General features: G+C 40.0%; 1 protein-coding gene across 2 annotated transcripts in view; it reads left to right on the top strand.

Moving 5' to 3' along the window:
* Nucleotides 1-13,942, top strand: part of TUBGCP4 (tubulin gamma complex component 4) — a 47,206-nt gene that overhangs the window by 20,083 nt on the left and 13,181 nt on the right. The window contains exons 8-10 of one of the 2 annotated variants that reach the window (XM_060294395.1): nt 750-915; nt 1,154-1,278; nt 9,261-9,287. In XM_060294395.1, coding sequence (XP_060150378.1) covers nt 750-915; nt 1,154-1,278; nt 9,261-9,287 — 318 coding nt within the window. The remainder of the gene's footprint in view (nt 1-749; nt 916-1,153; nt 1,279-9,260; nt 9,288-13,942) is intronic. The other variant, XM_030842741.2, reaches the window with a different exon arrangement.

Below are 13,942 nucleotides of genomic sequence, written 5' to 3'. Positions count from 1 at the left end.
AGGTTTTCTGTAAATCTGGGAAGGGGCTTGAAAATTTGCATTTCTAACAAGCTCCCAAGTGAGGCCAATGGTGCTGGTCCAGGAGCCAGGCTTTGAGAACCACTTGGCTAAATGAGTCAGGCTTGTGTAAAGAGCTGGGCAGAGCAGGCATATGCACAAGATAATAAATCGTAGACATGTAGATCTGGAAAAAAACAAAGATCAATTATTCCATGGTACAAGTAAGGAGACTGGGTTCCAGACCTACTGCACAGGTTTTTTTTGTTTGTTTCTTTGTTTGTTTGTTTTTTGCGGTACGCGGGCCTCTCACTGCTGTGGCCTCTCCTGTTGCAGAGCACAGGCTCCAGACGCGCAGGCTCAGCGGCCATGGCTCACGGGCCCAGGCGCTCCGCGGCATGTGGGATCTTCCCAGACCGGAGCATGAACCCGTGTCCCCTGCATCGGCAGGCGGGCTCTCAACCACTGCGCCACCAGGGAAGCCCCTGCACAAGTTTTTACACAGTAGCCAAGGCAGAGGGCTAAAATCCTAATGTTAATGAAACCACTGCTATTTCTACCATGCTATCTTGCTGCCTAAAAATGGAATACATTTCTCTAGCACCAGTAATGTAACAATTATGCAACTTCATATTTAAAGTCCCTGCTTCTAGAAAATGTAAATCACGGGTTGGGAGACCTGCCGGATGTTTCCTTGCTTTCCCTTTCTCACTTCCTACGACATCTCTGATACGGATTATTTCTTTGACCAGCGCCTGATAGAAGAAGAGAACATGCTGGCACCATCTCTAAAGCAGTTTTCTCTGCGAGTGGAGATTCTGCCGTCCTACATTCCAGTGAGGGTTGCTGAAAAAATCCTGTTTGTTGGAGAATCTGTCCAGATGTTCGAGAATCAAAATGTAAACCTGACTAGGAAAGGTAGGAGTCTCCTTGCCCAACTGTACCCCATCCTCAAAGGCTTATTTGATGCTGTGTGGCCCCAAAGTCTGCCTGGGCAGGGTGGGTGGTTACTGACCTTTATGTGCTGAGATTTCAGCACAGCTGTGAGTGACATGCTTAACTGAGAGGCAGGTGAAATAGCTGTGGCACTGGGATGAGAAACCCTTGCCTGTGCAGGTTCCCTGTCTTCCTTTGACAGTGCCTTCCCGTTTTGCAGGATCCATTTTGAAAAACCAGGAGGACACTTTTGCTGCAGAGCTGCATCGTCTCAAGCAGCAACCCCTCTTCAGCCTGGTGGACTTTGAGCAAGTGGTGGATCGTATACGTAGTACTGTGGCTGAGGTTTGTCTTTCTTAGTTTATTTTCTTCAGAAGAAAATAGGTTAGTTCCCCCAAAATGGAGTACTTGACTTTTGTTTCTTCTTCATGTGATTAGAACTTAGCTTGGAGGGAATTGAGAGAGTTGAAGGGCAGGAAGTAGAAAATAAAAGCATTCTCTCTGTTTTTAATAATAGAACTGCCTTAGCCTTTTCCCACCTGACAGGAGTTTGATTGTTAGCTAGTTAGTTAATTAGTTGAATAAAGGGAGGTCTTGGTTTCATTTCAGACTGTCAGCATTTTGAGTCTGTCTGTATAGTTGGCAATGACTTCAGGAAATCAACTGATTCTGACTAAATTTAGTGCCTTACTTATATTTTAGAATGGCTTTATTATATATCCCTTAATTTATGGATATGATAATTTTAGGAAGGCAGAACAAGTAATATTTTTCCATTCTTATAAATGAAAATAATTCTCAGAAAGCTAACTTCTCTGATGTCACATAGTGAGTAACAAAGGTGGGCTCAGAAACAAGTCTTTGACTCCTAGTTCAGTGTTTTTAAGTGAATTGTGCTTCATCCACCAACTTAAATTGTGACCAGTAATTTTTCAAATGGGCATATGTTCTGTGGCGTATAATAAGATTTGATGCACAGGTGTGTGATAATGTGAAATGAGATCTTTTGTTAGTTGTGTTAACTTATTAGTGGTTTTCAACTCTGGCTATGCATAGAATGACGTGGGGAAATCTGAAAACATGCACTTGCACCAAATCCTTACCTCCAGACTTTCTGACTCATAGGTCAGGAGGGAGTCAGTACTGGTAGGTACTTGTATTTACACCAGCCAATCAACAAACCTCTGCAGGTGATTTTGAAGCACAGGGGCACTAGGGTCAGTGTCTAAAATTGCTAAGATTAGTGTCGGATATACTCATGTTGGAAGCACAGTAATCTATCATGAATATGATTTCCTTTTCTGGTCACTATCTCAAAAATTCCAAGGCACTGGAGACAGAGCTGTGATGTAGACATAGAATATTAGATCTTGAGGTGACCTTGAAGTATCACTTGATTTGATTCCTTATGGGAAAGTAAATATCTAAACTACCCAGAATACATATTTCTGTCCATTCAGACTTTCAAGACACTGCCTCTCCATCTATAGCCAAGGCAGCTGTTGTCTAGGGGACTGGTGCCTTCACTCCCTTTCATCTTACTGACTTGATTTCTCTTCTGTTATCATTTTTGTGGTAACTCTTTAGGAAATATAGTTAATGGAGGAAAGTAAAATTTTATTAAATGAATAACGTAGAATTTCAAAATTGTTTCCTTGGGAAATTTTGAAACACACATGTTGCTCAAAATTATATTTCCAGTTTGTAAAAATGATAGACAAAGAATTGAAGCTCAGACTCTTGGAAGCTAATACTTTGACAGCTATAATTGTAACAATAATAACAGCTTAAAGTAATAAAAAGAGAGTGTACCAGGGAGGAAAAGGGAACAGTGTCTTGCAAATACATATCGTACTCACCCCCTTTTGGATCTCTTTCTCTCCTTTTTCATTTTTTAAAAAGGTATACATACCGTATGAATCTTTATATAAGGTTTAAAAACAAGCAGCGCTTATCTGGTGTTAGATGTCAGGATAGCATTTGCCTTTGGTAGGTGGAAAGGACATGGGTGGGCCTTTCAGGATGCTGGTTATACAGGTGTGTTCATTTTGTGAGAATTCTTCAAGCTGTAAGCTTACAGTTGGTGCACTTTTCTGTATGTATTTTAGTACTTCAACAAAAATATTTAAAAATTAATTGCTAGATACATAATAGGTTTTTTTTTGTTAATTTTATCTCTAGTTGGTTACTACTTATATAGAAAAATTGTGGTATTAATTTTTGTGGGTTAATCTTATACCTGGCAACTTATTGAAGTCTTTTTTTTTTTTTAGTTTTAATGGTTTGTCTGTTAATTCTATTGATTTTCCTCACTAATGATCATATCATTTGCAATTATTGAAAGTTTTACAATTTTCCTTCCAATTTTTCAACTTTTGCTTCTTTTTTTTCTTACAGCCTTAACTAGGATCTCTAGTACGGCATTCAACAGCTGGGTTGATAGTTGATATAAGCTATGTTAAACAATAGAGGTGATAATAGGCATCCTTGATTTGTTGACTCTTAAAGATAATGCATCTAAAGTTTCTCTGTTACTTTAGTGTTTGCTGTAGGCTTTGGCACATGAGTTTATCAAGTTTAAAAAAATTACCTTCTCTTCCTAGTTTGCTGTGAGTTTTTATAATAAATAGATGTTGAATTTTATCACTGCTTATTCTGTATCAGTTAAGGTGCAGTTTTTTTGTTTTGTTTTTTTTTTGCGGTACACAGGCCTCTCACTGTTGTGGCCTCTCCCATTGCGGAGCACAGGCTCCGGACGCGCAGGCTCAGCAGCCATGGCTCACAGGCCCAGCCGCTCCGCGGCATGTGGGATCTTCCCGGACCGGGGCATGAACCCACATCCCCTGCATCGGCAGGCGGACTCCCAACCACTGCGCCACCAGGGAAGCCCTAAGGTGCAGTTTTTTGCTCTGAGTTCTTTTTCTCCTTCAGTCTATTCATAAGGTAAATTCCTGTTTAGATTTTCAGATGTTGAATCTTCTGAGATAAACCATACTTGAGCGTGATGTTTTATTTTTTAATGTACTGTTGGATTTAGTTAGCCAAAACGTGTTTGGAATTTTTTTATCTACATTTACTAGTGAAATAGACTATACTTTTCTCTTCCTGTATTGTTCTTATGTGGTTGTGGAATAAAGATTATATAAGCCTTATAAAATGAGCTTGGTGTCTATCACTGTTTTCCTGTTTTTTAGAACAGTTAATGTAAGACAAGAATTTTTACTGAAAGTTTGATTGAACTAACCTGAAAAATTATGTAAGTTAGGTTTTTTTAGGAGAGGAAATCTTCACTGATTCAATATATTTAAAACCTATTAATCTATTTAAGACATTTATTTCTTCTTGTAGCACTTTTGGTATTTTCTACTTTTCAAGGAACTTACCCATTTCATCTAAATTTATTTGGGACTTCCCTGGTGGTCCAGTGGTTAAGACACCATGCTTCCACTGCAGGGGGCACGGGTTCAATTCCTGGTCAGAGAACTAAGATCCCACATGCCGTGCACTGTGGCCAAAAAATTAAAAAAAAAAAAAAAAATGACAGCCACTGTAACAGGTGTGAGGTGATATCTCATTGTGGTTTTGATTTGCATTTCCCTGATAGTTGGTGATGTTGAGCATCTTTTCATGTTCCTGTTGGCCATTTGGATGTCTTCTTTGGAAAAAAGCCTATTTAGTACCTCTGCCCATTTTTCAACAGGATTGTTTGGGGGTTTTGGTTGTTGTTATTGAGTTGAATGAGTTCTTTCTGTGTTTTGGATTTTAACCCCTTATCAAATATATGATTTGCATATATTTTCTCCCATTCTGTAGGTTGCCTTTTCATTTTGTTGATTGTTTCTTTTGCTGTGCAGAAGCTTTTAAGTTTGATATAGTCCCACTTTGTGTTTTCTTTTTCTTTTGTTGTTTGTGTTTTTGGTGTCACATCCAAAAAAAATCATTGCCAAGACCACTGTTTTCTATTTTTTAATATTTATTTATTTATTTGGCTGCACCAGGTCTTAGTTGCAGCATGCAGGATCTTTTTTTAGTTGCAGCATGCGGGCTCTTAGTTGGAGCCTGCCAGATCTAGTTCCCCGACCAGGGATTGAACCTGGGCCCCCTGCATTGGAAGTGTGGAGTCTTAACCACTGGACCACCAGGGAAGTCCCGCCAAGACCAATGTTGAAGAACTTCTTCCTTACATTTTCCTCTAGGAGTTCTTCTGCTATCAGGTCTTATGTTTACGTCTTTGATCTATTTCAAGTTAATTTTTGTGCATGGTGTGACACAAGGGTCCAATTTCATTTTTCTGTATGTGCTTATCCAGTTTTCCCAGCACCATTTGTTGAAAAGAGACTATCCTTTGCCCTTGGGTGTTCTTGGCTCCCTTGTCAGATATTAATTGACTATATAAGCGGGGCTTTGATTCTAAGTTTTCTGTTCCATTGCTCTATGTCTTTTCCTGCCAGTTCCATACTGTTTTATTTTTTTATATTGGAGTATATTTGATTTACAGTGTTGTGTCAGTTTCAGATATACAGCAGAGTGATTTAGTTATACATACATCTGTTCTTTTTCAGGTTCTTCTCCCATGTAGGTTATTACAGAGTACTGAGTAAAGTTCCCTGTGCTATCCAGTAGGTCCTTGTTGATTATCTATTTTATATATAGTATTGTGTATATGTTAATCTCAACCTCCTAATTTATCCCTACCCCCCACCTTTCCCCTTCGGTAACCATAGGTTTGTTTTCTAAGTCTGTGAGTCTATTTCTGTTTTATAAGTAAGTTCTTTTGTATCATTTTTTTTAGATGCCACATATAATTGATATCATATGATATTTGTCTTTTCTCTGTCTGACTTACTTCACTTAGTATGATAATCTCTAGGTCCATCCATGTTGCTGCAAATGGCATTATTTCATTCTCTTTTTATGGCTGAGTAATATTGCTTTGTATATATGGACCACATCTTCTTTCATCATTCATCTGTAGATGGACATTTATGTTGCTTCCACGTCTTGGCTATTGTAAATAACGTTGCTATGAACATTGGGGTGCGTGTATCTTTTCAAAGTATGGCTTTCTTCATACGTATGCCCAGGAGTGGGCTTGCTGGATCATATGGAAGCTCTATTTTCAGTTTTTTAAGGAACCTCCATACTGTTCTCCATAGTGGCTGTACCAATTTACATTCCCACCAACAGTGTAGGAGGGTTCCCTTTTCTCCACATCCTCTCTAGCATTTATTGTTTGTAGATTTTTTTTTTTTTTTTTCAGTACGCGGGCATCTCACTGTTGTGGCCTCTCCCGTTGTGGAGCACAGGCTCCGGACACGCAGGCCCAGCGGCCATGGCTCATGGGCCCAGCTGCTCCGCGGCATGTGGGATCCTCCCAGACCGGGGCACGAACCTATGACCCCTCCATCGGCAGGTGGACTCCCAACTACTGCGCCAACAGGGAAGCCCCTGTTTGTAGATTTTTTGATGATGGCCATTCTGACTGGTGTGAGGTGATACCTCACTGTAGTTTTGATTTGTATTTCTGTAGTAATTAGCAGTGTTGAGCATCTTTTCATGTGCTTTTTGGCCATCTGTATGTCTTCGTTGGAGAAATGTCTATTTAAATCTTCTGCCCATTTTTTGATTGGGTTGTTTGTTTTTCTGATATTGAGCTGCATGAGCTGCTTGTATATTTTGGAGATTAATCCCTTGTCGGTAGCTTCATTTGCGAATATTTTCTCCTATTCTGTGGGTTGTCTTTTCATTTTGTTTATGGTTTCCTTTGCTGTGCAAAAGCTTTTAAGTTTCATTAGCTACCTTTTTTTTTAATTACTCTAAAAGGGGGTGTCCAAAAAGATATTGCTGTGATTTATGTCAAAGAGTGTTCTGCCTATGTTTTCCTCTAAGAGTTTTATAGTATCTGGTCTTACATTTAGGTCTTTAATGCATTTTGAGTTTATTTTTGTGTATGGTGTTAGAGAATGTTCTAATTTCATTCTTTTTTTTTTTTTCTGACTGGATTGGGTCTTTGTTGCTGCGCGCAAGCTTTCTCTAGTTGCAGTGAGTGGGGGCTACTCTTCGTTGTGGTGTGCAGGCTTCTCATTGTGGTGGCTTCTCTTGTTGCGGAGCACAGGCTCTAGGCATGCGGGCTTCAGTAGTTGTGGCATGTGGGCTCAGTAGTTGTGGCTTGTGGGCTTAATTGCTCCGCAGCATGTGGGATATTCCTGGACCAGGGCTCAAACCTGTGTTCCCTGCATTGACAGGAGGATACTTAACCACTGCGCCACCATGGAAGCCCTAACTTCATTCTTTTACATGTAGCTGTCCAGTTTTCCCAGCACCACTTATTGAAGACACTGTCTTTTCTCCATTGTATATTCTTGCCTCCTTTGTCGTAGATTAGTTGACCATAGGTGCGTGGATTTATCTCTGGGCTTTCTATCCTGTTCCATTGATCTATAAGTCTGCTTTGTGCCAGTACCATACTGTTTTAATTAATGTAGCTTTATAGTATAGTCTGAAGTCGGGGAGCCTGATTCCTCCAGCTCCATTTTTCTTTCTCAGGATTACTTTGGCTATTGGGGTCTTTTTGTGTCTCCATTCATTGATGAGCTCTAGTAGTTTTCTGGTGGCATCTTTAGGATTTTCTATGTATAGTATCATGTCATCTGCAAACAGTGACAGTTTTACTTCTTCTTTTCCAGTTTGGATTCCTTTTATTTCTTTTTCTTCTCTGATTGTCATGCCTAGGACTTCTAAAACTATGTTGAGTAAAAGTGGTGAGAGTAGACATCCTTGTCTTGTTCCTGTTCTTAGAAGACATGCTTTCAGCTTTTCACTGTTGAGTATGTTAGCTGTAGGTTTGTCATATATGGCCTTTACTATGTTGAGGTAGGTTCCCTCTGTGCCCACTTTCTAGAGAGTTTTTATCATAAATGGGTGTTGGATTTTGTCAAAAACTTTTTCTGCTTCTGCTGACATGATCATATGGTTTTTATTCTTCAATTTGTTAATGTGGTTTATCACACTGATCGATTTGCAGATATTGAAAAAATCCTTGCATCCCTGGGATAAATCCCACTTGATCATGGTGTCTGATCCTTTTAATGTATTGTTGGGTTTGGTTTGCTAGTATTTTTTTTTTTTTTTTTTGGCTGCGTTGGGTCTTTGTTGCTGTGCACGGGCTTTTTCTACTTGCACTGAGTGGGGGCTACTCTTCATTGCGGTGTGCAGGCTTCTCATTGTGGTGGCTTCTCGTTGTGGAGCACGGGCTCTAGGCACGCAGGCTTCAGTAGTTGTGGCACGTGGACTCAGTAGTTTTGGCTCACGGGCTGTAGAGCGCAAGCTCAGTAGTTGTGGCACATGGGCTTAGTTGCTCCATGGCATGTGGGATCTTCCTGGACCAGGGCTCGAACCTGTGTCCCCATTGGCAGGCGGATTCTTAACCACTGCGCCACCAGGGAAGTCCCGGTTTGCTAGTATTTTGTTGAGGATTTTTGCCTCTATGTTCATCAGTGATATTGGCCTGTAACTTTCTTTTTTTGTGGTATCTTTGGTTTTGGTGTCTTTGTCTCTTTTGGTATCAGGGTGATGGTGGCCTCGTAGAATGAGCTTGGGAGTGTTCCTCTGCAAGTTTTTGAATTAGTTTGAGAAGGATAGGTGTTAGCTCTTCTCTAAATGTTTGATAGAATTTGCCTGTGAAGCCATCTGGTCCTGGACTTCTGTTTGTTGGAAGTTTTAAAATCATTGTTTCAATTTCAGTACTTGTGATTGGTCTGTTCATATTTTCTATTTCCTGGTTCAGTCTTGGAAGCTTGTACCTTTCTAAGAATTTATTCCATTTCTTCTAGGTTGTCCATTTTATTGGCATATCGTTGCTTGCTGTAGTCTCTTATGATCCTTTGTATTTCTGTGATGTCTGTTGTAACTTCTCCTTTTTCATTTTTAATTTTATTGATTTTAGCCCTCTCCCTTTTTTTTTTGTTTAGAGATTTTTTTTTTGATGTGGACCATTTTTAAAGTCTTTATTGAATTTGTTACAATGTTGCTTCTGGTTTATGTTTTGGTTTTTTCACCACGAGGCATGTGGGATCTTAGCTCCCCAACCAGTGATTAAGCCCGCACACCTTGCATTGGGAGGTGAAGTGTTAATCATTGGACTGCTAGGGAAGTCCCTCCCTTTTTTTCTTGATGAATCTGGCTAAAGGTTTATCAATTTTGTTTATCTTTTCAAAGAACCAGCTTTTAGTTGCAATGTTTTCTTCGTCTCTGTTTCAATTATTTCTTCTCTGATCTTTATGATTTTTTCTGCTAACTTTGTGTTTTGTTTGTTCTTCTTTCTCTAGTTTTTGAGATTTTTCTTGTTTCCTCAGGTAAGACATATTGTTGTAAACTTCCCTCTTAGAACTGCTTTTGCAGTGTCCCTTAGATTTTGAATCATCATGTTTTCATTTTCATTTGTCTCTAGGAATTTTTCAATTTCCTCTTTGATTTCTTCAGTGATCCATTGGTTGTTTAATAGTATATTGTTTAGCCTCCACATATTTGTGTTTTTGTTTTTTTCTTGTAGTTGATTTCTGATCTCATAGTGTTGTGGTCGGAAAAGATGCTTGATATGATTTCAATTTTCTTAAATTTATCAAGGGTTGCTTTGTGGCTTAGCATGTGATCTATCCTGGAGAATGTTCTGTGTGCACTTGAGAAGAATGTGTATTCTGCTGCTTTCAGATTGAATGCTCTATAAATATCAATTAAATCCATCTGGTCTAATGTGTCATTTAAAGCTTCTGTTTCCTTATTAATTGTCTGTCTGGATGATCTGCCCATTGATGTAAGTGGGGTGTTAAGTCGCCCATTATTATTGTGTTACTATTGATTTCTCCTTTTATGACTGTTAGCATTTGCCTTATATATTGAAGTGCTCCTATGTTGGGTGCATATATATTTATAACTGTTATATCTTCTTCTTGGATTGATACCTTGATCATTATGTAGTGTACTTCTTTGTCTCTTTATAACAGTCTTTATTTTAAAGTATATTTTGTCTGATATGAGTATTGCTACTCCAGCTTTCTTTTGATTTTCATTTGCATGGAATATCTTTTTCCATCACCTCACTTTCAGTCTATGTATCACTAGATCTGAAGTGGGTCTCTTGTAGACAGCATGTATATGGGTCTTGTTTTTGTATCTATTCAGCAAGTCTGTGTCTTTTGGTTGGAGCATTTAATCCATTTACATTTAAGGTAGTTATTGATTTGTATGTCCTTATTGCCATTTTGTTAATTGGGGATTTTTTTTTTTTTTTTTTTGCGATACGCGGGCCTCTCACTGTTGTGGCCTCTCCTGTTGTGGAGCACAGGCTCCAGACGTGCAGGCTCAGCGGCCATGGCTCACGGGCGCAGCCGCTCCACGGCATGTGGGATCTTCCCGGACTGGGGCACGAACCCGTGTCCCCTGCATCTCAACCACTGCACCACCAGGGAAGCCCTGGGGATTGTTTTTGAAGGTCTTTCTTCTTCCCTTCTTCTTTTGTTCCCTTCTCTTGTGATTTGATGACTATCTTTAGTGTTGTGTTTGCATTCCTTTTTCCTTTTTATGTGTATATCTATTGTAGATTTTTGGTTTGCGGTTACCATGAGGTTTGATATAGCAGTCTATTATATATCCAAGATTGTTTTAAGTTGCTGGTCTCTTAATTTCAAATGCATTTCCAGTATCCTGCATTTGTACTCCGCTCTTCTCACGATTGCTGGTGTTTTTTTAAATAAATTTATTTATTTTGGGCTGCATTGGGTCTTCATTGCTGTGCATGGGCTTTCTCTAGTTGTGGTGAGTGGGGGCTACTCTTTGTTGTCGTGCGTGGGCTTCTCATTGTGGTGGCTTCTCTTGTTGCGGAGCACGGGCTCTAGGCATGCGGGCTTCAGTAGTTGTGGCACACAGGCTCAGTAGTTGTGGCTCGCGGGCTCTAGAGCGCAGGCTCAGTAGTTGTGGTGCACGGGCTTAGTTGCTCCACGGCATGTGGGATCTTCCTGGGACAGGGCTCCAACCCATGTCCCCTGCATTGGCAGGCGGATTCTTAACCACCGCGCCACCAGGGAAGCCCTGCGATTGCTGGTTTTGATATCATATTTGTGTATGGATGATTTCTACCTTTACTGTATGTTTGCCTTTACTGGTGAGCTTTACCGTTTGTAATTTTCTTGTTCCCAGTTGTGCGCTTTTCTTTTCCACCTAGAGAAGTTCATCTAGCATTTGTTGTAAAGTTGGTTGGTGGTGCAAAATTCTCTTAGCTTTTGCTTGTCTGTAAAGCTTTTTATTTCTCTGTTGAATCTGAACGAGAGCCTTGCTGGGTAAAGTAATCTTGGTTGTAGGTTTTTCCCTTTCATCACTTTAAATATATCATACCACTCTCTTCTGGCCTGCAGAATTTCTGCTGAAAAATAAGCTGTAACCTTATGGGGATTCCCTTGTATGTTATTTGTTGCTTTTCCCTTGTTGATTTTAATATTTTCTGTCTTTAATTTTTGTCATTTTTATTAATATGTGTCTTGGTATGTTCCTCCTTGGGTTTATGCTGTAAGGGACTCTCTGTGCTTCCTGGACTTGGGTGACTGTTTCCTTTCCCATGTTCAGGAAGTTTTCAGCTATTCTCTCTTCAAATAGTTTCTGAGGCCCTACTCTCTCTCTTCTTCTGGGACCCCTATAATGCAAATGATGGTGCATTTAATGTCCCAGAGGTCTCTTAAACTATCCTCATTTGTTTTCATTCTTTTTTTTTTATTCAGTTCTGTGGCAGTGATTTCCACCATTTTGTCTTCCAGCTCACTTATCCGTTCTTCTGCCTTATTTATTCTGCTATTGACTCCTTCTAGTGTATTTTTCATTTCAGTTATTGTTCATCTTTGTTTGTCTGTTCTTTAAATTTTCTAGCCCTTTGTTAAACATTTCTTGTATCTTCTCGGTCTGTGCCTCCCTTCTTTGTCCAAGATCATGGATCATCTTTACTATCGTTACTCCTAATTCTTTTTCAGGTAAATTGCCTATCTCCACTTCACATAGTTGTTCTTCTGGGGTTTTATCTTGTTCCTTCGTCTGGAACATATTCCTCTGCTGCCTCATTATATCTAACTTTCTGTGTTTGCAGCCCCACAGGCTGCAGGATTATAGTTCCTCTTGCTTCTGGTGTCTGCGCCCTGGTGGATGAGGCTGGTCTAAGAGTCTTGTGTAGGCTTCCTGGTGCAAGGGACTTGTGCCTGTCCACTGGTGGGTGGAGCTGGGTCTTTTCCCTCTGGTGGGCAGGGCTGGATCAAGGGGTGGGTTTAGAGGTGGCTGTGGACTCAGGAAGACTTTACGGCAGCCTGTCTGCTGATGGGTGGGGCTGTGTTCCTGCCCTGTTGGTTGTTTGGCCTGAGGCATGCCTCACTGTAGCTTTCAGGCTGTTGGGTGGGGTGAGGTCTTGGCATCAAAATGGTGGCCTCCAGGACAGCTCCCGCCAGTGCGTAGCCAGTACCTCTGCCACCAGTGTCCTTGTCCCCACAGTGAGCCACAGCTGCCCTCTGCCTCCCCAGGAGACCCTCAAAGACCAGCAGGTAGGTCTGGCCCAGGCTCCTATGAAGTCACTGCTTTTTCCCTAGGTCCTGGTACACATGAGACCTTGTGTGCACCCACCAGGAGTGGCGTTTGTTTCTCCCAGTCCTGTGGAGTTCCTGTGATAAGGCTTCAAAGCCAAATGCTCTGGAGGCTCCTCCTCTGATGCCAGACCCTCAGACTGTGGAGCCTGATGTGGGGCTCAGAACTCTCACTCCTGTGGGAGAACTTCTGCAATATAATTGTTTTCCAGTTTGTGGGTCACCCACCCAGTGGGTATGGGATTTGATTGTATCACAGATGCACCCCTCCTACCATCTCATCGTGGCTTCCTCTTTGTCTTTGGAAGTAGAATATCTTTTGGGTAGGTTCCAGTACTTTTCTGTTGATGGTTGTTCAGTGGTTAGTTGTGATTTTGGTGTTTTCGTGAGAGGAGGTGAGCTCAGACCCTTCTACTCTGCCATCTTGTCCCAAAGTCCCATACTCTTTTAATTACTTTAGCTTTGTAGTATAGTTGAAGTCAGGAAGTGTGATACCACAGGCTTTGTTATTGTTTCTCAGGATTGCTTTGGCTGTTTGGAGTCTTTTGTGGTTCCACACAAATTTTAGTATTTTTTTCTATTTTTGTGAAGAATGCCTTTGGAATTTTGATAAGAATTTTTACGGGGTTTGTGTTGAATCTATAGATAGCTTTGAATAGTATACACTTTTTAGCAATATAATTCTTCTGATCCATGAAAATGGAATGTCTTTCCATTTATGCTGTCTTCAATTTCTTTCAACAAAGACTTGTTTTGTTGTACAGATTTTTCACTTCCTTGGTTAAATTTATTCCTAGGTATTCCTTTACTGAGCATAATTGAGATTAATCCATGTCACATATATTGATAGTTTAGTCTTTTTTACTGATGAGTAGTATCCCATTGTTCATACCAATGTGTTTTCCCATCATCTGTTCATAGACATTTGGATTATTCCCCCATTGTAGTTTTAATTTCCATTCCGCTAATGACTAATGATGTTGAAATTTTTTTCATACACTTGTTTGCCATCCATATATCTTCTTTGGTGAAGTGTCCAAAACTTTTGTCCATTTTTTCTTGTTTTTGTTTTATTTTCTTACTGTTGAGTTTTGAGAGTTTATGTATTCTGAATGTAAGTCCTTTATCAGATATGTGACTTACAAATATTTTCTTCCTGTCTATGACGTGTCTTTTCATTCTCTTAACAGTGTCTTTCAAAGAGTAGAAGTTGTTAATTTTGATTAAGTCCAGTTTTGTCAATTTCTTTTTTGTGTGTGGCTTATGCTTTTGGTGTTGTGTCTGAGAAACCTTTGTGTAACCCAAAGTCACAAAAATTTTCTCCTGTTTTCTTTTAGAAAACTTATATGTTTTAGTTTTACATGTAGGGTTATGATCACTTTGAGTTAATTTTTGTA

The sequence above is a fragment of the Globicephala melas genome, chromosome 2 (assembly GCF_963455315.2).
Source record: "Globicephala melas chromosome 2, mGloMel1.2, whole genome shotgun sequence".
Lineage (NCBI taxonomy): Eukaryota > Metazoa > Chordata > Mammalia > Artiodactyla > Delphinidae > Globicephala > Globicephala melas.
The sequence above is the reverse complement of the archived record's forward strand: the minus strand, read 5'-3'. Positions and strand labels throughout refer to the sequence as shown.